Here is a 24,100-nt window from a genome sequence, read left to right on the forward strand (position 1 = left end):
TCTCCCTGAATAGGCCCTGCATGAAGGACCGGAAGTTTCTGGGCCGCTGTTCATCCTGTTGTTGACTGAAACAACACAAGCAAAAGCACATTCTATTAGTGTGCTAGGATGGTATTTTTACCTTAAGAATAGAACAAGAGTGAGGATAAAGTTCTTAAAGTCTCATTAGTGTGAGTTTGAATGAAGCTGTGATCAGAACTGAGAAAGGGCATCTTTGCTTTTCTTTGCATTTGAATGATTTTGTTGTAGAAATCACAGGACACATGAGCTAATTGACTTCTTTCCCTCAGCAACCATCACATTGGCATGTGGTAATGAACCTTTGGCATGCAGCCTCAAAGACATTCCTGTAGTTCATAAACGGTCTGGAGAGGCGTCCGGGAGATGATCTGCAACCTGAGACTAATTAAGAGCCACAAGGTAGATATCAGCTTCATAAAGGAGCAACCAGACAAAATATAGATGAGCAGCTTCATGTTGTATTTCTGGTTGATGACGTCCATGCGGAATGACCAACGTGGACCAAAGGGAATATAAAAGACGGTTGATGTCCGGAGGAGAACAAAGATCGGATGAATCTCTTCAACACAGAACAGAAGATGATGTGGTTCTCCAGAAACATCCAGAAGGCTGCAGGTGTGGACACGTCCAACAGGGTAAGACCCCTCATGTTCGGGCTCTCTGTCCAATTTGGTATTATTTGTGTGTATGTGTTTGTCATGTTGTCCTTCTTTCATCCTACTTTCTTTCAACTTTCAACTGGTTGTGATGGTTTTGATCAATTGATTTGTATTCAAAATCCTATAAAGGGAGTTTGCCTCTGAATCAGACATTCTGGAGTAATATTAATAGATTATATTCAATTGTGCTTTACATAATATAACATTCTCTACTTCTCTATTGTGTTGGATATAAAACAGATGTTAGCTTCATGTCTGCAACTCTATCTCAACAGGTAGTCATGGTTATTTTATGGTAATTGTTTTCTATCCGCCCTGGCTGAGTGTCACGAAAGACTAAACACTCCACAGGAAACGACAACAACAACTGAATAATAATCATATTTTGAAAGAACATAGACAGAAGTCGATCCAGAAGTCTTTCCTTTTAACATTTATTGGCTCCCTTTTGGAATATAAGTGTTTATGTATTATAGAATTACTTACTAACACGTATAATGAAGTGATAAATCAATGAATGTTGTAGTCATTGTATTATTTTGGTAGGGTGTAAAATCCCACTTTGGCCCAACAGAAACATCTGGTCCTACTCCTGATGTTAATGCTGTCTCATCTGGCCTGTGATGCTCACAGCGTGTCGGAGTGCTGCAGACAATCATCTCGCTCTTGTCGCCTCTACGTGTTGCTGTGTCGCTCTGGTAACGGGACCCTAGGCGGGGCCTTGAGTCGAGATGCCGCCGCGGGCATCCTGACTCTGGGTAAGAGGAACGACGAGGAGCATCGCTTGCAGAGTCGACTTAACCAACTCCTCCAAGGCTCCAGGAACAAAGCAGCAGGAATCTTGACTATGGGGAAGAGGATGGAAGAGCTGGCTGGAGAGACGTTTGTGGACTGGCTGGCAAAGTCTGGAACTACCATCACTACGCCTCTTTCCATCTGAGGCAAAACACCTCACAGCATAAATATGCTAAGGCAGAACCTGTAGGTAGAAGATCACACTTATTTTGGTGAGCGAGTGACACTAATTCTGTGTTTGCTCATGTGGAAACAGCTTGTGTTTTAATTAATATTTTTTTAAATATAAGATGCTTGCCAAGTTTGTCACAGAACGTTGAGTAATATTGTACAGATACATGAAAGGACTTGTGGTGTAATAAAAAACATAATGCTGACAGGATCCTTGCAGTCATTAATGGTTCCCAAAGATGAAGGGGAGAGATGGCTTCCTACAGTATCTCTGAAAGCCTACGAGGTGCAAATTGGAGAAGATACTAGATGAAGAGACCGTGTTTGTGTCTTCATTAAGAAATGGTGTACGTCAATCTATAGGCAGATTGGAGCACCGGTCACACAATGGACACGTATACAAGTGTGCAGAAGTGTCCTTGACTTGAGTGTTTGTTTGTATGCACGTGTGACCTTTGACCTTCCTGTGAGAGTAGTGGCAGGAGAATGGAGGCGTTTGCTGCACTGAGAATGACGTCATTGCTCCATTGACAGCCACATTAAAGCAAAATATAATCAGCACCTCAGTGGCTGCTCGACCTCATTGGACATTCACTTGCAGGCTTTTCACACCAGCACAGCTTTTTTCAAAATGACGCACAGCTTCCAGTAATTAACCTTTTTTTTCCATTTTCAGCAATATAGCGAAACAGAAATGTGCAAAGGAGGCGTCAATGACATGTAGGGCTCTGCTGGACGGCCTCATGTGAGTCCAGGGTTGAAAGTTTGTTCCCACTGATGAAAAAGAAGAAGATGATATGCTGATGAGTCAGACCTGTTGGCTCCTGACTTGTACTTCCAATGAGTAGAGTCAAAGGTTAAGTAGCAGCAGATTAAGGAAGTCCAACCACTATAGTGGGCATCAACCAGAAGTGTTAAGGAAGAATCCATTTTCATCATCTAATCTAAAAACTTAAACCGAAACAAAGGGGCTGTGTAAAAGCGTCGAGAAATGACAAATCAAACCAAATCACATCAAATGATGGGGGGTGGAAAACATTGTATCTCCGATCTTAGTCATTTGGCTTTGGGAAAGAGAGCGAGAGAGATACTGCTGATATATTCACACAAAAGGGGGATGGTGCAGCAGGTTTGAGAGCGAGAGAGAGAAAGAGAGAGAGAGAGAGAGAGAGCGAGAGAGACAGAGAGAAAGAGAGAGAGAGACAGAGAAACAGAGAGAGAGAGGCAGTGTATCTGGCAGTGGATTGCAGGAGCATCACCATGGGGAGTGGTGGAGTTTGAGTGGAGGAGAGCAGAGAGATGTGTAAGTGAACCTGAAAGCTCCTCCATCAGCGCTGAGCAACAGAAAGGTTTCAACGCAATCAATGCTTTCCTCTGAACTACAGCACAGAGTAGAAAATTACTGCTACACTTCTGCAACGTTTACCTGTGGAGGAATTTGTGCTGAGCTCCATTAGAAGCAGCGCGGCTGCTTTCGGGTTCATTTTCTGGGGGATGGTGACCTGCTGTCACCTGCAGCCCTCTTATTCTGCCACAACATGCCTGTGATGAAGGGCCTCCTCGCCCCCCAAAACACCTTCTTGGACAGCATCGCCAACCACTTCGATGGCACCCGTGAGTATAATCTGAAGATTATTACTTTATTATACTCTTCTCCAGAACCTGAAATGAAAATTTTTATTGCCTGTGTGTAAGTAAGAACAAGTGTCTGATAGGAGATGGAGAAGGAGAGGGACCCTGAAAGAATCTATTGAAAATGAAGAGCCACTTGTTGGATCGTGTCAAGGTTGTTTTTTGGACTTGTGTGTTTTGCAGATCATGTTAGACATATAAAATACAATATTTCTGCGTGGAAAAATCCTGTTGAGTGAAGGGAGGAAGGTGAGATAGAGCCGCTCTTTCTCTCTGTCAAACCTTTGCTATAAATACATTTGTATCCACACATGTATGACTTGCAAGGGAGCGTTTTCTTGCGAATGAGCTCAATAGGATCACAAAACTTTAATTGGGATGTGACCTTTCCGGATGCTCATTTTCCTGACAGATCCGTCGTGTTTTTATTGTTAATCCGCTGCAATCTTTGGCTCGCGATCTGCGCTTCGGTGCCTCAGAATCGGTGTTGAAAGTCCTCTACAACAACCAGAATGCTCTTTCTAGTACAGCGTGAAATGTGTGACAGAGGGTCAAACTGTCAGTGACCACCACAACCTAACAGCTTTACAAATTTAGTGTGATGACAATCTGAGCTTTCTGGCACCAGCATGGTGTGTTTCCCACATCACACGCTCATATATGTACCACTCTGGACAAAATAAAAAGTCTTAGCTGCTGTAATTCCTCTGAATCAGGATGTATGGGTGGGAGAAGTGAGTGAAAAAGCTGAGCGGGAGGTCAAGGGGTCAACTGAGAAAGAGGCAATGCAGTGAGAAAATCACCTTGAATTATCTTCTCTTGGATTGAAAACATTTTTCAACACAAGAATGTTTCTTTTCCAGTCAAGTGCTTTCTTCATGCTGCCATGTATAGAGGTGAATGGTTGTGAGAGTGCAGGAGGCTCAGAGGCGTGATGACCTTGATGTGCCAGCAGGGAAGTTAATTAAACATAATAATGTAAAGGGCAAGAGCCAATCAAATATTATTGGCGGCCTCAGTCAGTGTAGTGCTGACAACTCAATAATATATGTATGTAACGTGCAGAGGGTAATTATGGGTAGTTAATGTCAGCGTAATTCCTAATAATACAGGAGGATTAAAATGAGGTTTGCCATGTCGAGGACTTTAAAGACGTGTATTGATCAGGTGTATTTCTAACATTGTAAGGCTCTTATCTTTCCTTCCACACTGTCTTCTGCTTATTCTCTGTATAAGCTTTGGAGTTGTTGTATCTTGTGTCCTCGTAAATGCTTTCGATGGATCCGTTGGGCTCGCAGTCATTTCATCCATTCCACTGCAAAAAAAAAAAAAAAAAAAAAACGTGCTGGAGGGATTGCAGTTTTGTTTCTGAATTTCAAGCGAGAACATCTGCTAAGAATAGGTTTTGCCACTGGTGCTTGATGCTGATGCCAGCCGAGCCTGCGTATATTGTTTACTCAGACGATATGAAGCCATAGAAACAGGGATGAGCAGGGATCAAGCTTGAGACGGGAAAGCAGAATACTGAGACTGATCAGGCTGCAATACTAAGGGTTTCAATCCAAGGCAGAGAGAGGTGATCGGTTTGCTTTCCCAAAAGATAACCGATCAAAATAATAGCTTTATGTGCACCCCTTCATTTCATCTCAAATCTGTTCAGTTTTAATTGTATCTGTGTCTTTGTCTCTTAGAAGCTCTGCAGATGCAAAACAACATTTTAGCTTTATCCTTTCTTTTCTCTTCTTAAATCGCTATGGCAACACAAGCAGAGGAAGATTGCCTCTTAATTTGGTTTACTGGGTCATTAACTGCACATATATTGGGTAGAAAATATCCACACGTCAGTAATTGCACAGCCCCCCACCCCCCTCCCCTTCATGCTGCATGTAGTAATTATTACTTTGTGCTTTTAAAAGTCAGATAAAACATCAGGTGAATCAGCTGCTGCGTGGAAATGAATCCAGGATAGTAATAATGAGTCCCAGCTTCACAAAAGCTTCGCTCGCTCGCATTCAGGGTTCCGCCGCCGAGGCAAGACAGGTGCAGAGCATCAGCATCATTATGGCTATTTGAATAGTGTTTGAAATGCGATATGTTTACAGTGGCTGAGGGGAGAAAAGCAGCATCCAGGATGAATCAAATGAAAGATGATGCCAGTCAGTGGAATCTTTCTGTCTCCATATCATAGGATGATTAGAGGTTATACATGGACGCAGGTGAGGCCACGTAGGCATTAGGCAGATTGCTTCTCTTTACAATGGAGCCTGGAGCAACAACCACACGTTATTTATGTTTGCGGATCATTTTTCAGCACTTAATTGCCAAGGGATGGAGTTCATCTCCCACCTGTAAATGTTTTCATAATGCAACTTGCATAATGAGTCTTTAAATCTGTGTTGCATGTCAGCTCTGGTTTGCCTTCGTTCTTGACCCCGGTGGCTTTCTTGAGAATATTTTCAACAGTTTCCATGGCAGCCTGTGAGTGTCAGGCACCTGTGACTATGTGAGTCTATAGGGTTGGTTTAATCCAGGCGCATACATGGCCATCTAATAAAAGGCAGCAGAGACGTAATTTAAGGATGATTGTCGAAAAGAATCTGTTATGACACCTTTTCTATCTACTTCTATAGGATAAAGGCGACGCTGCCCATTCCTCTCATACGATCACCAAGCAGATTACTGACTACTGCTTCTGAACGTAAAGTGCACTAGTTACTTAGCAGAGGTAGATTTTTGTACTGAAAGATGAGACTTTGACTCTTAAAAAGACACATTTCGTAAAATGATGTAACTCAAATCTAATAGTTTGCATTGGTGTTGTAATTCCTTTCAGTTGAGAAATGCAATATTCTCCTCTGCCTGCCCGTCTACGCACCCTGCTGCAGGAGTACAGACTCTCAGTGTCACGGTGGTTAGAAAGAACATTTCAGGCATATTCTTTTTTATTTCGTTTTGTTATTTTTAGCAAAGCTTCTCTGCAAAGATTTCACTCAGAGTCCAGCATCTCAATCTGAGATCCCTGTACAAAGACGAGTACTATTCTGTCTTTTGTATCGACCCACACAGAACTGCAGACCCTGTTTATATGTACCCTGTGTACCTGGGTATAGTTTTCTATTCATTTCCATTCATTCTGAATCAATTGTTTAGGCATCCAATCCAATCTGAGGGTATGTGTCTGGTTCGATGGGAGGATTATAATTATGGAAATGTATTGCTGGTAGAATGTCAATCTAGCATCGTGATATTCATATGATAAACAAACATGCTGCTGAGGGGAAACAAACAACAGAGCACCGACACTGTTCACCTACCTGCACGCTGGAATTGGTGACACGTTGATTCAACAATAAGCATACAAACGTCATTAAAAGGCAAACCAGGTCTGTTTGCAGCTTCAGCCCTCATTTAATGCTGTTGCGCAACCAGCGGCGGGATGAAACGGCCCTCAGCAGGCTGGTTTCCTGCCCTCAGTAATGACCCCCAGAGAAGTCCGCTACTGGACCCCCGCGGAGCCAACATGGTTTCCACCGCATATCCCTGGACATCACAAACTTCAAAGCCCCTTCTGATGTAAACTAGGCAGTTTCCAAGTGGCTCCCAGCTGACAGCTCAGACAGAGAAAAGATAAAATGGCCAAATATGAGGAGCATGATGATCAAAATCACAAACTAGCTTCTCTTCTGACATCAACGCTCTTTTATTTCCCATGCAGACAGTAACTTCCTGCTGGGGAACGCTCAGGGTCGCCATGGATACCCCATCGTGTATTGCTCCGACGGGTTTTGCGAGCTGACCAGCTTCGTTCGGACGGAGGTGATGCAGAAAACCTGCACCTGCAGCTTCCTGCATGGAGCCGAGACCAACGACAGTGTGATCCAGCAGGTGGACAAAGCTCTGGAGGGCCAGCAGGAATACCAAGGGGAGGTCTGCTTCTACAGGAAGAACGGTGAGGGAACACACAATAACACACACAGTCAGAACTGGAGTCGAAAACCTGTGTTAAAAACGGTGTTAAAAACCTAATTGTACTTGAGGAGGAAGCAATATTGAAAAGTAATCTCAACGTAATTCCTTTTTTAATATCCTCAGGAAATCCATTCTGGTGTCTCCTGGATATTGTTCCAATTAAAAATGAGAAAGGCGACGTGGTGTTGTTCCTGTTGTCCTTCAAAGACGTCAGTGAGTCGTATGGGAAGAAGCATCACCACAATCAAAGCGACGGTGAGGCGACGGACGACGCTAGGACATGCAGCTTTCACCTTCAAGATTCTGTTTTCAAATGGTGTCATTTCCATGTATCCGCTCTGCGTTCTTCCAGGCATGTCGGAGGCCGGACACCAGAGCAGGAAGACCAACCCGTCCCACTTCACTCAAGCCCGGGTGCGAGGGAGAACTTTCCTGCACCACCTCACCAACCTGTTCTCCAAGAGGGGCAAGAAGAAACTGAGCAATGTGAGTGCAGATCCTGGACTTAGAAGGTCCATCTGTGAACGGCATTCATTATTCAGTGACATTTGCCTTCTTTCCACGTGATTAAAGCTCCCGGGTCTATTTATAACCTTGATGTATCTTGTAGTGTCTTAATTAGAACCTCCAGAAAATGTGACACACGGCAGTCAGGTGAGGTTTGAGTTATTCCACAGCTATCTGCCGTCTTGGTAAATAAAGGAGGAAGAAGTAATGGCTCTAATTAACGAAGAACAGCAGCAGCCCACAGAGGAAGGAGTCACGCCCCCAGACTTTTATCATCACAGCCAGAGACAAAACAACAAACAAAACAAGAAAGCCGCAGTAAAATTTTATCGCCAATGCAGCAAAACAGTTCTTTTCCTCTAGCAAACATAGTTGTTATCGGCCAAAATAAAAGATATAAAAAGCATCTTCAGAACACAGCTGTCACCCAGTGAGCTTCTTTAGAGCCTTAATCCCATTAATCCTTTCATAAATCTGTTCAAAATGTTGTGTTATTGGCGATGGTGACAGCTGATCAGGATGATAATAAAGGAAGCTGCCTTTAGTTTACAGGAGGAAGTCATTTAAGTTTTAAACAGCTTAAACAGGGATTAATTTACTTTGCTAAATAGTGGTGTGTTTGTTTCTTTGAAGGTGATGCACCAATGTAAATACAAATAAGATGACATATTATCACAGTTACAGAGAATTAATAGGTGCAATTCCGTCCTCTCTCTCTCTCTCTCTCTCTCTCTCTCTTCCTCTCTCTCTCTCTGTCAGAGTATGTTCCAGAAGCCCTCTCTACCCGAGTACAAGGTGGCAGCTGTGAAGAAGTCACGCTTCATCCTCCTCCACTACAGCGTCTCCAAAGCCTTGTGGGACTGGTTGATCCTACTGGCGACCTTCTACGTGGCCGTGACGGTGCCTTATGACGTCTGCTTCGTCAGTCACGATGAAGTCGCCGAACATCACTCCCCCGTCAGTCACAGCACCTTGGCCAGTGACATAGCAGTTGAGATGCTCTTCATCCTTGGTATCTATCTATTTATTTATCTCTCGATCAATCTCTCTCTCTCTCTCTCTCTCTCTCTCTCTCTCTCTCTCTCTCTCTCTCTCACTCTCTCTCTCTCTAAGTTAGTACAAAGTTGGTCAATAATGATACTAACACTAATACTTCTCCGCTGTATTTCTGAGAGCAGCTGCACATGATTTACCCTCCCACCTTTCCTTTCCTCATCTACTCAGGGTGTCTCCGTTGTCCCCGGTTACGGTTCATAATTAGCTCGCTCTCACTTTGTTCTACTTTCTTCCCATGAAGTAAGTGTGAAAGCACAGCTGCCATGAGACTGTGACTTCCTCCTCCAACAACTTTGTCTGATGTGCAAAGTGATATTCACGCTCACAATTAGCTCACCTGCCAGCGTGTCATGTCGCTCTGCATCTGCTCATCCCGAACCTATATTTTCCATATGGAGCATTCAGAGGGGAATATTACTGAATTTTAAAATGAATGCTTCAGGAATCAAAGTTTCATTTATATTCATCAACACTCTCCATTCTGCAGTACTCCCTGGAGCAAGAGCGTGTTAGAAACCAAATGAATTGGTTGATTTATTAGTTCTGAGCCTCAGAAAGCCCATTTTTGCTGACCCACTTCATTACAAGGATTTGAGCTACTTTAAACTGGATCGTAGTTGTGACGTTGATCTCTTTCACAACTGAACCCCACTCACCTGATCTGACCTCTCAGACTCTCCTCCAGAACAGCAGCAGTCTATGTGAATGTGTTTGGACTGATATGATGACGCCACATAAGCAGTGGAGGGTTTTGTCTGTGTTCGAGTTGGAGGGTGCTAGGATCAGAACTTATCAGTCGCTCATGCCAGGGGTCAACTGCAATGCTTTGGACATGCTGAATATGTTGTTAGAATATCTACACTTAAAATGAATTTCGTGATGGCAGAGTAATAAATACAAACTTCCATCATGTAGTGACAGTAACGGGGAAATTATTTTTCTGATCACGTTCCGTTGCAGATATCATCCTGAACTTTCGCACCACCTACGTGAGTCCGTCTGGTCAGGTTGTGTACGACGCCCGATCCATCTACCTCCATTACTGCACCACCTGGTTTTTTGTGGATCTGATCGCTGCTTTGCCCTTTGACCTTCTGTACGCTTTCAACATCACAGTGGTGAGATTTGATGTGCCTGGTTGTGACTGTATGACTTCATCTCTGAAAGTGATCTAACTTGGGGATTAAGAGTGCAAAGAAATCAGCTGTCAACCTTGTAGAAGCATTAGGAGACATACAGAGCGTCGCTTTGCTATGATGCTTTACTTTCTCTTGTCCAGACGTCCCTGGTGCATCTGCTGAAGACCCTCCGTCTCCTGCGGCTGCTGCGCCTGTTACAGAAGCTGGATCGCTACTCGCAGTACAGCGCCGTGGTCCTGACCCTGCTCATGTCTGTGTTTGCTCTGCTGGCTCACTGGATGGCTTGTGTCTGGTACGTCATCGGACGCAAGCAGATAGAAAGCAGTGACCCGGTTACCTGGGATATAGGTGAGTGTGTGTGTGTGTGTGTGTGTGAGTGTGTGCAAGCGCATAAATCAATAATCCAATGTCCTTCCTCTCTTATTATCGGTGCTGAACCATTTTATATTTCCTCTCCCACCTGCCTCTCAGCACTGTATGTGTCTTTTCATGCTTGAATGCCCGAAAGGCTCAGGTTCATTTCCGCCTCTTATAAGTCGAGAGGAAGTTTAGATCACCGAATAATTTTATTATATCAGCTGTATTATATCAGCTCCAATAACAGTAGATCACTGCATTATATCAGCAATAAAAGGAACACAGAGAATGAATGTGCTCAGCTATTCTTTATTTCATCTTTTCCATCCATTCTTTATCCGCTCCATCAGGCTGGCTTCAGGAGCTGGGAAAGCGCTTGGAGACGCCCTACGTGAACAGCACCATGGGGGGTCCCTCCATGCCCAGTGCCTACATCGCATCTCTCTACTTCACCCTCAGCAGCCTCACCAGTGTGGGTTTTGGCAACGTGTGCGCCAATACTGATTCTGAGAAGATTTTCTCCATCTGCATCATGCTCATGGGCGGTGAGTGTCTAGTGTCCTGTCCTATGTCCTATCCTGTCCTGTGTGCTGTCCTGTCCTGTGTGCTGTCCTGTGTGCTGTCCTGTGTCCTGCTTCTTATTCCTTATGACCATGGACACACTTCATTTGTTTCTTCCTGTCCTGCAGCTCTGATGCACGCCGTGGTCTTTGGCAATGTGACCGCCATTATCCAGCGCATGTACTCAAGGCGTTCCCTCTACCACACGCGAATGAAAGACATGAAGGACTTCATCCGTGTGCATCGACTCCCTCAGCAGCTGAAGCAGAGGATGCTGGAGTACTTCCAGGCCACTTGGTCAGTCAATAATGGCATCAACGCCAATGAGGTGGGTGCAACATCAGCAGAATCCTGTAGTCCAGTTAAAGTCGCCATGTACCTGCAGTCTACTCTGCGTACAGCTAGGAGGCGCCAGTGAACAAGTGCTCCATTCCACACTCTGAAATGTCATCACTGATTATGTGGGTCATGTCTAATTCTCTGGAGTCTTATTCCATTTTCTTGAGTAAATGGCCTCGCAAATTAGAATGTTCTCCACAGAGTCAGAGCTGACGTAGGTCAAGCGCCCCATAATTATGAGGGTATCAATGGAAAAAGACAGGATACTCATTAACACTCTCACCGCTGCCATCTGTGGATAATTTATTCACCTTTGAAACAAACAGAAAAAGCTTCCAGTCTCACAGGTTATGGCTTTAACACCTCCAGTCTGTTTTTAACGTGCAGCTTCACACGGCACTTGAGCGCAGGAACCTGTAAAAATGTGCCAGGACACACAGGTCATATTAGGATTCCAGTTACTCCAGAGCTACAGGTCACAAACAAACAATCATAGACCAAACAAGATGGTGCCTGACCTCCTGAGCTCATGACCTCCTGACCTTCCAAATAGAATTTACAGATAGAAAGTGTGGACATGAATACTAAACACAGCAGTTGATCATTTTACATTTGTAATTTTGACATGTGTCTTGTCTCTACCGGGATTTGAACCCACAATGCACAAAAGGAAATTAATTTGAGTAAATCTGCCAATAAAATGGATAAAATTTGGATTTTTGTCGAGCCACAATACATTGAGAAGAAGAGGTGCAATATAGTATTTATATGTTTTCCCGTCATTCCTCTTAGCTGCTGCACGACTTCCCAGATGAACTGCGAGCAGACATCGCCATGAACCTGAACAAGGACATCCTGCAGCTGCCTGTGTTTGAGCGAGCGAGTCGAGGGTGTCTGCGCTCCCTCTCCCTGCACATCAAGACCTCCTTTTGTGCACCTGGGGAGTATCTAATCCGTCACGGAGATGCCCTGCAGGCCAATTATTTTGTCTGCTCGGGTTCCCTGGAGGTCCTGAAAGACGGCATGGTCCTGGCCATCCTGGGTCAGTGTGACACTAAGAAGACACGTGGACCTTCTTGAGCTCATTTTGCATTGTAACGCCTCTGTTTGAATCTGCTCCCCTTCCAGGCAAAGGTGACCTCATTGGGGCCGACCTACCCGCACACGACCAGGTGATCAAGACCAACGCAGACGTGAAGGCGCTGACCTACTGTGACCTGCAGTACATCAGCGTTCGGGCTCTGAGGGAGGTCCTGGAGCTCTACCCGGAGTACAGCAGCCGCTTCAACTGCGACATCCACCACAACCTCACCTATAACTTGAGAGAGGGCAGTGAAGCTGATGTAAGACATTTCTCATCATCTAAGCAGTAAAACAGGATTTATGATCTGTAGGATCATTTGTAGGAAAAGGCTTTGAAGTAAAAATACCACTGTGCTAAATTTCATCTCCAGGGACAAACAAGATTCCCAAGGTCGCCCAGGGTGTCTCAGGTATGTGTGTAATTAGTCCATCAGTGACTGTGTTTATATTAAAACAGGGCATGTTAGTAGAAACATAGTTCCACATGTTCAGGCCTTTGTTTCACTCATTCCAATTTATACCATTCATTTGACTTCTCAGCTCTGTGGAGTCACATTAGGGAGACAATAACACTGATGGTGTTGGTCACATTTTAAAAGGGGGAATAAATTAGGAAGATACAACAAATATAAGGAAAAAGTCATAATATTTATTTCAGCACTTTGCAAAATGCTTGTTTAAGACTATCACAGCTGCCATTAAATCCAAATGATCACAGAAACCAAATCAAAGTTTCCTCTCCTCCTCAGGGGGCTTCCATGGACTGTAAACTGCCATTCATTGTTGAGTCAGACGATGTGGAGCACGAGGAAGACCCGGGACGCGCTCACCTGAGGAGGTTGCCCCTGCTTCAGGGCATGGGCAGCCCCGTTCGCCAGCCCCGCCTGAGCACACTGTTGGGGGAGGAGCTCCGACACATCAACACACTGCGCCTGTGTCAGTCACCTGCTCCTGGCAGCAGAGTGCACAGCCCCTCTCCTCAGCCTTTCATCAATGAGGAGCTCTGCCCTGCTACTTTGCCCACCATCACCAATGACCCACATTTGACCCGGCTGCCGTCCAAGCTGCTCATGCCGTCCTTGCACTGCGTCAGTCCTCTCAATCTGAGTCCAAGGTAAAGCATTCAGCCTCGTTTAATCCAAGTATGAACTCATTATCAGTTTGCATCCATTACACTGTGTAACACTCATATGTGTCCCCTGCAGGGTCGTGGATGGAATCGAGGACAATGACCATGCGTTTCATTTTAATGTAGAGCACAGTGAGGCAAAGACTAATATATCAGGTAAAGACTCCACAAGCTGCACAATGGAGGAATCCTTAATGATCAAAGACTGGGACCAGAATAATCCTCATGAATAGCACATTATGAGACGCTGTCATTCAGATTTTGTTATGGCATGTTTGTCCTTGACCAACATATCTGCTCTTGGTTGTTTTCTGTCTTTTCCAGACCAGTTCCAGATGAGCGCTAACCTGCTGCTGGAGACAGAAGAAGTCAGACAAAATATCAGCAAACTGAACAAGGAGGTAAAGCCGAAAATACAAAAATAGGAAAACTATTTCATGTCATTTCGCAGTCTTCTGAAATATTAAAGCAATAAAATCAATAGTTATGCTCCACAGCCATTCTCTTTCCTTTTCAGGTGAATACCTTGAACCAAGAAGTATCCAACCTGACCAAAGAGCTCCACGAAATGATGCATTTCCTTCAGTCCCATGTGAGCCTGCTGCATAATGGCGCTCCAGCCTCTGCTTATTGCTGTGGCATGTCTGCTTCCAGTGACTGGCAATCCCATGCCTCTTTAAATATGGCTACCGGGCTACACCTCCATCCTGAAGCAATTAGCCACCCTGTTAGAAATGTGTGTGGGTGCAGCGGGGTGCCCACCCAAAGCAGGAGTTCCACCCTGCTTGGATCGTCCAGCCCTGTGTCATCCTGCGTGCACCTGTGCTGCTCTGACAGAGATGGTGCCACTGCTCACAGATTACAGGGCCAGTGTGGACCCTTGCAGACCTCCAGAACAACTCCGAACTCTCCCTGCTTGACCCACTCTCATGGGCGGAGAGGTCCATCCCTTCTGAGCCACAGTTCCGCCTTCAGTAGCTTCCCAGTCACTGGTCGGGCCCTTCAGGTGGGATACAACACCCGGATCCCGACTATGAGCATCTCTCACCCTCTGTGTACTCCAGTAAATCTTGTTCAGTCCCACCCCTCTCTGAGTGCTCAAACCAACACTGATCTCACGCATTCTAATTCCCAGACACCAATCCACTCCTGCATAACCCCCACGGGCCAGCCACAGTTCCACACTGCCTTCAGCTCTATCACCTCTTCAGGAGTCTACACCACAACAAACATGGCACAAAATCCAGGTCAGCAATGTTCAATGACCGGCTTAAGACAGAACAACCCTGTAGGATCCAGCCCTGTTCACCAGACACAGGACCACACACACTCTCTCATGGGCCAGTTAACGGACAGAGACTGCACAGCTTCAGAGTATCCAGAGACCAGACAAGGCAACACAGATGATGATGCCATTGAATATCAGAATACAAGCAGCGGGGCCACAGCTGTAGACTTTGAACCTCTCTTGGACCTGTAGGTGAAACAAATACTTTAAAGATGCATGTAAAGATTTCTCAGATGCATCAACGACTGCTGAAACTAAACTGCTTCAATCAAATAAAACATTAATCACAAATTATTATATGACTTTCTTTCTTTTGTACAATAGAATAAAATAAAATATCTGATAAGCAGCTAAAAAAGATGGGTTCGGATCAACATTCCCTATTTGAGAGAATATGTTAGTATCCCCCAGATATACATCATCACGTACATCAATAGAAATTTATTTTATAATAAATACTTTATATTGAGTATAAATCTCCTAAATATCTCTATTCAAATCTATTTATTTCAAGTTTCCTAAAGGGTCAAATCGAGGGATTTTAAATGTGAAGTTGTTATTGATCCACACAGGCTTGTTCGAGCTGTGCAGCTATAGCGTGTCTACAGCGCCACACAGTGTTGACAGGTGATCACCATTCTTACGCCGACAATTATGACCCTTTGACGATTGATCACTTTTCAACGATGACAAAATACACGCAGATCCTTGTGCAATGTCCAGCTGGAAGCAGCATCAAAATTATTATTAATTATTTGGGGTTACAAGGATTAAACTCAACACAAGTCTAACATGTTACTGTTAAATATCACTGTTTTTTTTTATCACCGATGCGAAATGTGTAATTGTTGTGGAAAAATAGGTATGTTATTAAGAATCACATCTGTGACGTTTCGGTCGCATAACAGTGCGGCAAATCTTTCGAAATGGATCTTTATTGACACAGTAACAATGAAAATACAGTCGCACACGGGATCCTACAGATAACAAATCATAACAAATAAATATAAATGATTTACACTGCAGGGTAAATGCTGTTTGAGACATCAGTTAGGAACAAGACGTCCAATGATGTATATTTATGACGATATAAATCTATAAATCTTCCATAAAGTGACAAAGTTTGCCGCAGAACAAACGGTGTGTGTGTGTGTGTGTGTGTGTGTGTTTGAGAGGGTGAGTGTGTGTGTTTGAGAAGGTGAGTGTGTGTGGTGAGAAATAATAGAACAATTCGTTGTAAGCAAAGCCCCTTGGTGACAGGTAGAAATGAAATGATGATGAATAAAAAAACACAGATTTATAAATAGATAAATAAACAAAATGGTAAATTTTGCACTAAACTTAAATGAATGAATGCTGAGGATACACAGTCAGGCTTGTACAGTCTTGTGTCATTGTAACAGTTACTGAAACTCAAATGAGCTCTTCTCATTGGTCAGAAATGATGACGAATAAGTGGGAGGTTCCCGGAAAAATCACAAACCGGAAGGGAAGGCCAGAGCCCAAGAAGAAGAAGGAGGAGGAGGTGTAGCAGAAGCAGAAGAAGAGCAAGAGCAAGACGAGCAAGACCGAGACTGAGACTGAGACTGCCGCTGCCGATGAGCCCAGCAAGAGAAGAGCAAAGTGCAGTAAGTTAAACAAGATGAGATTGTGAATGTTTGGGTGTGAAGGGAAATCTGGATGAACGGTGGAGTTGTTTCTCCTGTTTACTGGCGCGCTGTTAAGTTACTGGATGACGTCTTCCTTCCTCGGCTAACACACAAGCCAACACCACACCGCAATTCATCCTTTATTCTTATTTGATTTCCACTCTTAATAAAGTCGCTTAGTATTGTTGGTCAAGTCACGAATTCCGTCAAAGCTAGATGGCTAGTGCTAATGCTAGGTAAGCGGCGCTGTAGCTGACGGTAGCTAGCGTTAGCTGAGTTTTAAGTTACACTGCTTAACACAACTGCAGCGGCTACGACACTTGGCTGAGCGGCGGCGCTTCGTTTGCTTATCTTATCTATACACCCGTGTCCGCTACAGCTCAATACATCTGCGTGTTTTCACTGCACCTTATCAATTTTATTTAAATTAAACGGTTGATCTATCTGCTGGGGTTCGTTGCGTTAGCTTAAGTGCTACTAGCTGATAGAGAAGTTACGCATCAACAATGGAGAGTTTCAGCTACATATGCAGCGTTTGTTGTGGCGTTTAATACTGTAGCGTTTTGTTCCAGTTAAGTTTGAGTTGTTGGCGTCCGCCAGCAACTTTAACCAGCCCGCTTAGCTGCGCTGCTAACGCGTCTGTGTCTCCAGCAGCATCTTGGTTATGTTATGGTCTCTGGAAGCTTCAAGGTTCTTCTTCACTCTGTGCTGTGGAGGATTGTTAGTGTCCTTAACCTGTTTTTATGGCTCAATAAGGCCACAGGAGTTAAGACCTTTGAGACGTAGAAGAGCTTTAAAGTGACTTTTTGAGCTCTGCTTGTGTTTATGGCGTCTGGACCTTGGTCCTTTGAAGCGGTGACGCAGCTCGGCAAACCCGCTCAGACAGAAGGTTCTGGTTCTGTGAGGTTATGATGCTGTGTGTGTGTGAGACCTCTCTTCCTTAAGCTTGACACAGAACAGCAAAATTTCTTTTTATCTCTTTAGAACTGTTGACAGAAGTAGAAGTGGACAACATGTTTAGCCTCTTGAGTTGAGCGGTTGAACCTGTGCACCATGGTGTCAGGTTGGTTGTATATTCCAGCCTAACATGATGAAGAAAATGCTTTTTATTCACACAAAATGGTAACAAGCTGCGCTCCTTTTGAGGGAAGGGAAGTGAGAAGGAAGCGCCTGTGATTTCCTAGTGGGCTCGCTCGGTCATGAGTGTCCTGTTTGCTTTTCCCTGAGTTTTGTCGCCAGTTTCCCATCACAAATTACACCGCTCTTCCCTTGGATCCCGACCCTTTGACCTTCTTCCGCACCATCCCATTTCAATAGATAGAAATCGGAAATCCAAACGATTGTTCTGCTTTTGCATCGTTGGCTCCACCTGAAGGTTCTCACCCCTAGAAAGTTTCATAGAGTTTCAGGAAAGAACACACACTCACACACACACAGCTGCTCATATCAGCGACACCAGTGACGCATCAGGACTCCACCCTCGGGACCGATGAGCCATTTCAACGGAATTCCTGCCTAGTTTAATTTCATTTTGGCGCACGGTGCCGTGTGTGTGTGTGCTGTATCTCCCAAAATTGATAATGCTTGGACTTGGATCTGTGATTGAACCGTATCTAGGACTTTATTGCTGTCTTTCATGATTTGGTCACTGTCAGTTGTCACCACTCCAGGAAGGGAAGCTTGGTGTTTTTATTGCAGCATCAACAGATTAAAGGTGCATCATCTTTATTGATGTTCCAATTTCAGCAGCAGATAGTCAGAATTGACAGGTCAACGCCACCACGTATTAGTTCTGAACATCTATAAACACACGGACATACACGTGTTTGCATATTTAGGTGTTTTGGTGCCTGATAATTGGTCGTCTACCACGCTGGCATACAGGAGGCCAGGATGAATATTTCACAGGCTCTCTCTCTAGTCCTTCGCCTTCTTCCTGCTTTCCCTCCTCCTCCCTCTGTGCCTGACCCGTGCCCTTCGCTCGCTCGCTCTCTCTCTCTCTCTCTCTCTCTCTCTCCCCGACCCATTTCCCAGTGGAGGTCCTCGGCGCCCATTAGGAACACTATCAAAGCATCCGTCCTCATCTGCTTGAGATGCATGCAGGTCCGTCTCGGCCAAAGAAAGAGCCTCTGATTGCGAGCTGAGAAAGCCTCGGCTGCCTTTTCTCACACTTTGCCTCGGCCCTCAGCGGTGATATGACGCTTTTGCTCGGCGTAGTAATGAATGAGAGCAGGTGGAACGCTCGACTCTGCCCTGAGCATTGGAATAAGAGCTTTTATTCCCTCAGGTCTTACGTCTGAGGGTCCAGTGTGTGTTTGGTTTAACGTTGTCTGATTTAGTGTCTGCGTCCACTCAAGGCTCTCATTAACAGCATGACCTATTTGTTCTCCACTAGAAAGGGTGAAATTATCAAATATTTATACCGTACACATGGAATATGGGTGTGTTGAGGGACGTTTTCTACACTTGAGTTAACGCGGAACAGACGGCGCATACGGTTACGTTTATAAACCCGCAAACTGAAATGAATGCAGGAAACGCACGGTGGTAAACGGAGATGACACGGCAGAAGTGAGGAGAGAGTGTGTGTGTAGTTTGTGTTGCATGGTTGGCTCCTGGATCAGTTGACAAATGAAGCGGGCCACCTGAGTGTTTCGCAGGCAGAGCTTTGAGCTGGTGTCACATGCTGAAGATTAAACGCGGCTCAGGAAAAACCAAAGGACCACCAAAATCTCCAGATGGCCCACAATGTTTCACTCCTAATGTTTTCCTCACTCTTCACTTCTTCCTCCATCACTCAGAAATAGACTAAACTCAGTACTTGTGCTCATTAACCATCAGGTTACTAGTTCAGCAGCCGTGCACAGATAATGCAAAATCTGAACCATATACATGAATCAAAGGCCGTATTAGCTGCTGGTTTGTTGTATGACTATTTTACCCCCACCAGTAACCGAGCTGCGGCTGTCCCTAATATTAACGCGCGCGGCCGTGTCATGTCTTCTGCAATCTCCACTTCCTGCTTTGTGCTGAGTTGGGTTTCCTGTTCTCTGACCAAGCAGAAGATGGCCAGCCTCATGCGCGTCACACCAACTGTAAGAGAAGAGAGGAAGAAAGATTGGAGCCGTTCAAAACAAGCCAAAGCTTCATCTTAAAAGAATAATGCTACTATATCCATTAGATTAACAGCATATTAACCCACATGAAACCTTTTAAAAGTATCATTCGGATGTAAACGTTTTATTTTGGTCCTGCTGTTAAAAAGCTTTGTGGTCTGATTTCTCGGCTTCAATATCACACAGAAACGCCCACCGAGATGTTAAGGTTATTTATCAGTATGGACACGGGCCAGAGATGAGTCACAGGAACAAACGTGTTTATCTTATGGGGGTGTTTGGAGAGAGATTGGTTCTATTGTTTATATATAGTTACTCACTGTCCCTTTAGGCTGGTATGTCCTCAGTAAACAGCAAGATGCATCTGCGTATCGACAGCAGGTGTTTTCCAGCCACACATGGCTGCATCACAAACTTCTCTCTCTACAGTCTCGGGTGCAGTGTGATGTAGATGTGTGTTATTCATGTTTCAGCGTAATCTAAACAGAAGCTGTACTATGTTCCTTAGTGTTTATCAGTTAAGGATGTTATTCTCAACAATCGGCACTGTTATTAGCCCTTGCAAGAAGGAACCAGGAACTAACTTGTATCCTGGATTGTTGAGCCAAGTGTGTTTGGCTGAAAGTCAACACACACCTTTGTTGTTTTCATAGAATGCTTTGTTTTCTCACTTCACAATAAAAGCATGTCTTGTTTTCCAGCTCCCACTGGCGAGGTCTCGTCTTCTTCCGGTTCATCCACTCTCCCGGAACTGAACTCGCCCCGCCTTCCCGCCTGCCTTCACACTCGCCCCGGCCTTCATCAGCCTCCGTTACCGAGCGCCTGAGACTCCCGGCCTCTTTTCCCCCCCTCCCCCCTCCCGAGCTTCCTCTCTCTTCTCCCAGTTGTCAACGCCGCGCTATGGCAGGGCGAGGTGGACCGGCACGGACCAACGGCACCGCAGCAAGCAACAAGATCTGCCAATTCAAGCTGGTGCTGCTGGGGGAGTCAGCAGTGGGGAAATCCAGCCTGGTGCTGCGCTTCGTCAAGGGCCAGTTTCACGAGTACCAGGAGAGCACGATCGGAGGTGAGGGGTTTGTGTCCGTGATACCGAATAATATGTACCTGCCCGTCTTTCCCTGGCCCTCACATTTACAGCAGGAGTGCAGTCTAGATTGCAGGGGACTGGATCAGAGTAAGTGCTTGCTTGCAGGTCCTAATCTTTGCTGTTGTTGAAGCCTGTGCAGGAGGTGGAGCGGCAAAACCAGTTCTTGGTAGCTGATCCCATAACATGAGGCGTCAAGTTCCTCACACAGGCCCGACAGTGATATCATTTATGTGACAAGAAATTGCAATTGTGAATAAATGCATGTTGTGTTTTTAGGCCTGAACGAGAAAGCAAACATAACTCTGGATTCTTGTTGCTTTCGTTGAATGCCGTTTCTCGGCAGAGGGGGTGAGGTGACCTGAAACAGGAAGGAATTGAGACAACAATGGGGGTTTCCTGGGCTGGCTGTAGATCAGTGAACACGGTTGAAGCATCGTGTTCCACCTGAGAGCAGCAGTGTAATGATGCGTGCCGTGTTTTCATATTTAACACGGATGTGTTGCTACATACAGTTTGTTTGTTCATACATCTTTATACAGAAGTAAACTCCTGGGAAGTCCGAGTCATCTCTTAGATCACTGTAGGAGATTAGTCAGACTCCCAGCTTCCCTCAGGTCTTTACTCCTCTCTTAGTGAAGAGAATAATGCCATAAGAAAGAGCTTAACATTCAATCGCAAAAGAATATCATTTGAAATCCGTTCATTTCCTCTTTGATTCATGTTGAACCAGCATTTTCCTCCCGTTTCCTCTGTGGAGCCACATATGAGCAATGGCGTGTCAGGATGTCGGCACAGGATGCTCAGTGCTCACACTCACCCAAGATTTGACACGAGTCAGCGTTTTGTTTTCATTTTCTAGCGAACCGCCAGTCAGCTGCATTCCAGGTCAAAGTTTACAAAGTGTGTACTATGCAAATGAGCTCGCAATTTCCCCTGTCATGTGACAAAAAAGCTGAGTAAGCAGAGTCCCGATGCCGCGACTCCCCCGCTGCCATTCATGCGAGCTGTTGCACCGGATGTTTCCCCCCTCTCTGCATTTCCATCCACCTTCTTTCTGATAAGCACTATTTAAACGACACAATGCTGATGTTAAACGTCATTAGTGGGAATATTTATGAAATAAGGATATGGGCCAAGTGTTGTTGATATGCCACTATGGCTGTCTGAGCCTGAATTTGGGTTCTTATGACCCAAAGTAGAGGAACATGAACCCTCGCCGGACTCAAACTCCACCCCTATAATGTAACACCAGCCTAATGTTTCTTCTCTCTCGTTGTGTTTCAGCTGCCTTCCTCACACAGACGGTATGTTTGGATGACACAACGGTCAAGTTTGAGATCTGGGACACTGCGGGACAGGAGAGGTATCACAGCTTGGCCCCCATGTACTACAGGGGAGCCCAGGCCGCCATCGTGGTCTACGACATCACCAACACAGTAAGTGAGGCGCGCCGCTGTGGCACATCAGACGAGCTGCGAGTCGACTGCAGAAGGCCACAGACCTTTGCTCTGACGGTTATATGTAACTTGTAAAGCACCATATCAGTCACTTCATGTTTAAACGCAAAGTGTGTTATGTGTGTGTTGTTCATTCTTGCAGGATACATTCACACGGGCAAAGAACTGGGTGAAGGAACTGCAGCGACAAGCCAGTCCTAACATCGTCATCGCACTGGCAGGGAACAAAGCAGACCTGGCAAACAAGAGGGCTGTGGATTTTCAGGTAGAATGTGTACTAATGACTGCTGAGATTCCATAATGAATTTCTTGAATTAAACAGCCCATCTGTGTCCCGTTGCTTTAGGAAGCACAAGCGTACGCAGACGACAACAGTTTGCTGTTCATGGAAACCTCAGCCAAGACTGCCATGAATGTGAATGAGATTTTTATGGCCATCGGTAAGTCGTCTACACTTCTAACAAGGATGGAAACACTTCACCATTGCGTCTTGGTGTTAACTCACTGTCCCTCCCTCCTCAGCCAAGAAGCTCCCCAAGAACGAACCCCAGGGCGGCGCCGGGCCCGGAGGACGGGCCAGAGGGGGCGTGGACCTGCAGGAAGCCGCGCCGCAGGGCAGAAGCGGCCAGTGTTGTGGCGGTGGGAACTAAAACACGTCGAGCAATTTTTCCAAACCAACCCACAACAGCTTCGATCAACCAGTCCAGATATTTAGCCAGCTGTTAAAACAACATCCCATTGCTCACGCCAAGCCAAGCCACGGTTCGGACCAGCTACCCTTTGTACAAACACAGCACCAATTTACTGTTAGGGCAGGAAACCAGTCTGCTGGCCAGTAAATTGCCAGAACCCAACCCACTGAGACGGTTTCAAGTTAACGAACCACCCAACAGAAAAAGAAATCCACCAACACACTTATTTAAAGAATCATATTTTAACCCCAGGACTTGCCAATCACCTACCTGTCAAATGATGATGGACATTTGACGTTTTGACTCATGGAAGAAGGAAAAAAAACAAAAAAACATCAGTGGCACTTAACGGGTCCGTCTGCTCACCTTTGTTTCTCTGTATTTGTGTAGAAGGAAGAAAATTAAACTCAACAGGGAGGAATACAAACAGGCTCGTCGTCTCTCTCTGTCCCTCTCTCTCTCTCGCTCCGTGACCATTCTGCCCCCGACGCGCCGTATTCCTTCAACATACTGCCGTCGCGGTTTTGCGTCCCTGTTGAAACCTAGATCTCTAGGTGGGTGGCAGGTGCATGCGGCCGTCCTTTTGCCTTTTTCTTTTCTTGTTCCCGGTATTCGTGCTGGAAATGATGGAAGAGAGACAGACGGGTCAAAGAAGCAGAAGGGGGAGGGGGGGAAAGGCCCTTCTCAATAGAGCTGTGTTGAATTGTCGCCGTCACCATAATTACAATTCAGTTCTTTAGACGCAGGCTGTTCAGTATGATTTTAAAGCCCAGATGTAAGGTTTTACAGTCATCCACTTATATCACATCATATACAGTTGATAGTACCTTAACCGTCACCCATAATTTTTAGCATTAACGTAATGTATTTGGTCATCAGTGTACAATGACGGATACATGAAACATTTGTTTTCTTGACCAAATCACAACTGTGTATTGAAAACATGTTGCTGTATTTGTATCTGACTTTTCTCTGCAAGTTTATAATGGATCAGTAGTTATTGTCAAAACGACATCTTCCAAAATCTCTACATGATGTTTTTTCATCCTTAATTATTTTGTGATGGAAATGTTTTTTTGTTTTTTCCCTGTCTTAATTTAGTTTTTTTCTTTCTGAAGATCTATGGTATTAAATGCACTGGGTCTGTCATCACCTTTGTGGATTCAGATGTTCTCCTTAGCTTGGTTTACTTTTCACTGCTTTTCCTCTGTTTTGTCTTTGCTCTTCATATCAGGGAGACGTTGCTTTGACCACTGTTGTCATCAGCAGTACTTGCACAGTGGGGTCCTTATCGTTAGGAGGGGTGTACTTAGGAGCTTATGAACTTGGGGTTATGGGTAAATAGTTTTACCGATAAACAAGGGGAAGGTATCTTTGTATGCATGTTTAATCA

General features: G+C 45.0%; 3 protein-coding genes across 4 annotated transcripts; all 3 read left to right on the forward strand.

Moving 5' to 3' along the window:
- Positions 1–321: 321 nt before the first annotated feature.
- On the forward strand, positions 322–1,781 carry hcrt (hypocretin (orexin) neuropeptide precursor). The gene is made up of 2 exons (XM_076144338.1): positions 322–656; positions 1,255–1,781. The coding sequence occupies exons 1-2, from the start codon at positions 573–575 to the stop codon at positions 1,618–1,620; spliced, it is 450 nt and encodes a 149-aa protein (XP_076000453.1). The 5' UTR covers positions 322–572; the 3' UTR covers positions 1,621–1,781.
- Positions 1,782–3,184: 1,403 nt separating this feature from the next.
- kcnh4a (potassium voltage-gated channel, subfamily H (eag-related), member 4a) lies at positions 3,185–14,898 on the forward strand. The gene is made up of 16 exons (XM_076143957.1): positions 3,185–3,260; positions 6,994–7,227; positions 7,371–7,502; positions 7,600–7,733; positions 8,514–8,766; positions 9,771–9,928; positions 10,090–10,297; positions 10,657–10,851; positions 10,996–11,195; positions 11,999–12,248; positions 12,335–12,549; positions 12,661–12,699; positions 13,039–13,403; positions 13,495–13,574; positions 13,743–13,819; positions 13,936–14,898. Exons 1-16 carry the CDS (start codon positions 3,185–3,187, stop codon positions 14,896–14,898), a joined length of 3,579 nt encoding a protein of 1,192 aa, XP_076000072.1.
- On the forward strand, positions 9,307–23,856 carry rab5c (RAB5C, member RAS oncogene family). 2 transcript variants are annotated; one of them, XM_076143960.1, is made up of 7 exons: positions 9,307–9,316; positions 16,250–16,334; positions 20,173–20,537; positions 21,843–21,994; positions 22,158–22,280; positions 22,362–22,455; positions 22,538–23,856. In XM_076143960.1, exons 3-7 carry the CDS (start codon positions 20,372–20,374, stop codon positions 22,663–22,665), a joined length of 663 nt encoding a protein of 220 aa, XP_076000075.1. In that variant the 5' UTR covers positions 9,307–9,316; positions 16,250–16,334; positions 20,173–20,371; the 3' UTR covers positions 22,666–23,856. The 2 variants fall into 2 exon arrangements, with proteins under 2 accessions (XP_076000075.1, XP_076000074.1); XM_076143959.1 differs by lacking the exon at positions 9,307–9,316 and having other exon boundaries at positions 16,178–16,334.
- The last annotated feature ends 244 nt before the right edge of the window (positions 23,857–24,100 follow it).

The sequence above is a fragment of the Genypterus blacodes genome, unplaced genomic scaffold (genome assembly GCF_046128005.1).
Source record: "Genypterus blacodes isolate CSIRO-AG114 ecotype Tasmania unplaced genomic scaffold, CSIRO-AGI_Gbla_v1 ptg000028l_1, whole genome shotgun sequence".
Taxonomy (NCBI): Eukaryota; Metazoa; Chordata; class Actinopteri; order Ophidiiformes; family Ophidiidae; genus Genypterus; species Genypterus blacodes.

What these genes read in the sequence shown, in the direction of transcription:
- hcrt (XM_076144338.1), top strand. Translation starts at nt 573, where the DNA reads ATGAATCTCTTCAACACAGAACAGAAGATGATGTGGTTCTCCAGAAAC. An exon ending in GTGTGGACACGTCCAACAGG is followed by an intron (nt 657 to 1,254) that starts GTAAGACCCCTC and finishes TTGGCCCAACAG; the next exon opens with AAACATCTGGTCCTACTCCT.
- kcnh4a (XM_076143957.1), top strand. Translation starts at nt 3,185, where the DNA reads ATGCCTGTGATGAAGGGCCTCCTCGCCCCCCAAAACACCTTCTTGGAC. An exon ending in CCCGGTTACCTGGGATATAG is followed by an intron (nt 10,298 to 10,656) that starts GTGAGTGTGTGT and finishes CCGCTCCATCAG; the next exon opens with GCTGGCTTCAGGAGCTGGGA. An exon ending in GGCAAAGACTAATATATCAG is followed by an intron (nt 13,575 to 13,742) that starts GTAAAGACTCCA and finishes TGTCTTTTCCAG; the next exon opens with ACCAGTTCCAGATGAGCGCT.
- rab5c (XM_076143960.1), top strand. Translation starts at nt 20,372, where the DNA reads ATGGCAGGGCGAGGTGGACCGGCACGGACCAACGGCACCGCAGCAAGC. An exon ending in AGAGGGCTGTGGATTTTCAG is followed by an intron (nt 22,281 to 22,361) that starts GTAGAATGTGTA and finishes CCGTTGCTTTAG; the next exon opens with GAAGCACAAGCGTACGCAGA. An exon ending in TGAGATTTTTATGGCCATCG is followed by an intron (nt 22,456 to 22,537) that starts GTAAGTCGTCTA and finishes CTCCCTCCTCAG; the next exon opens with CCAAGAAGCTCCCCAAGAAC.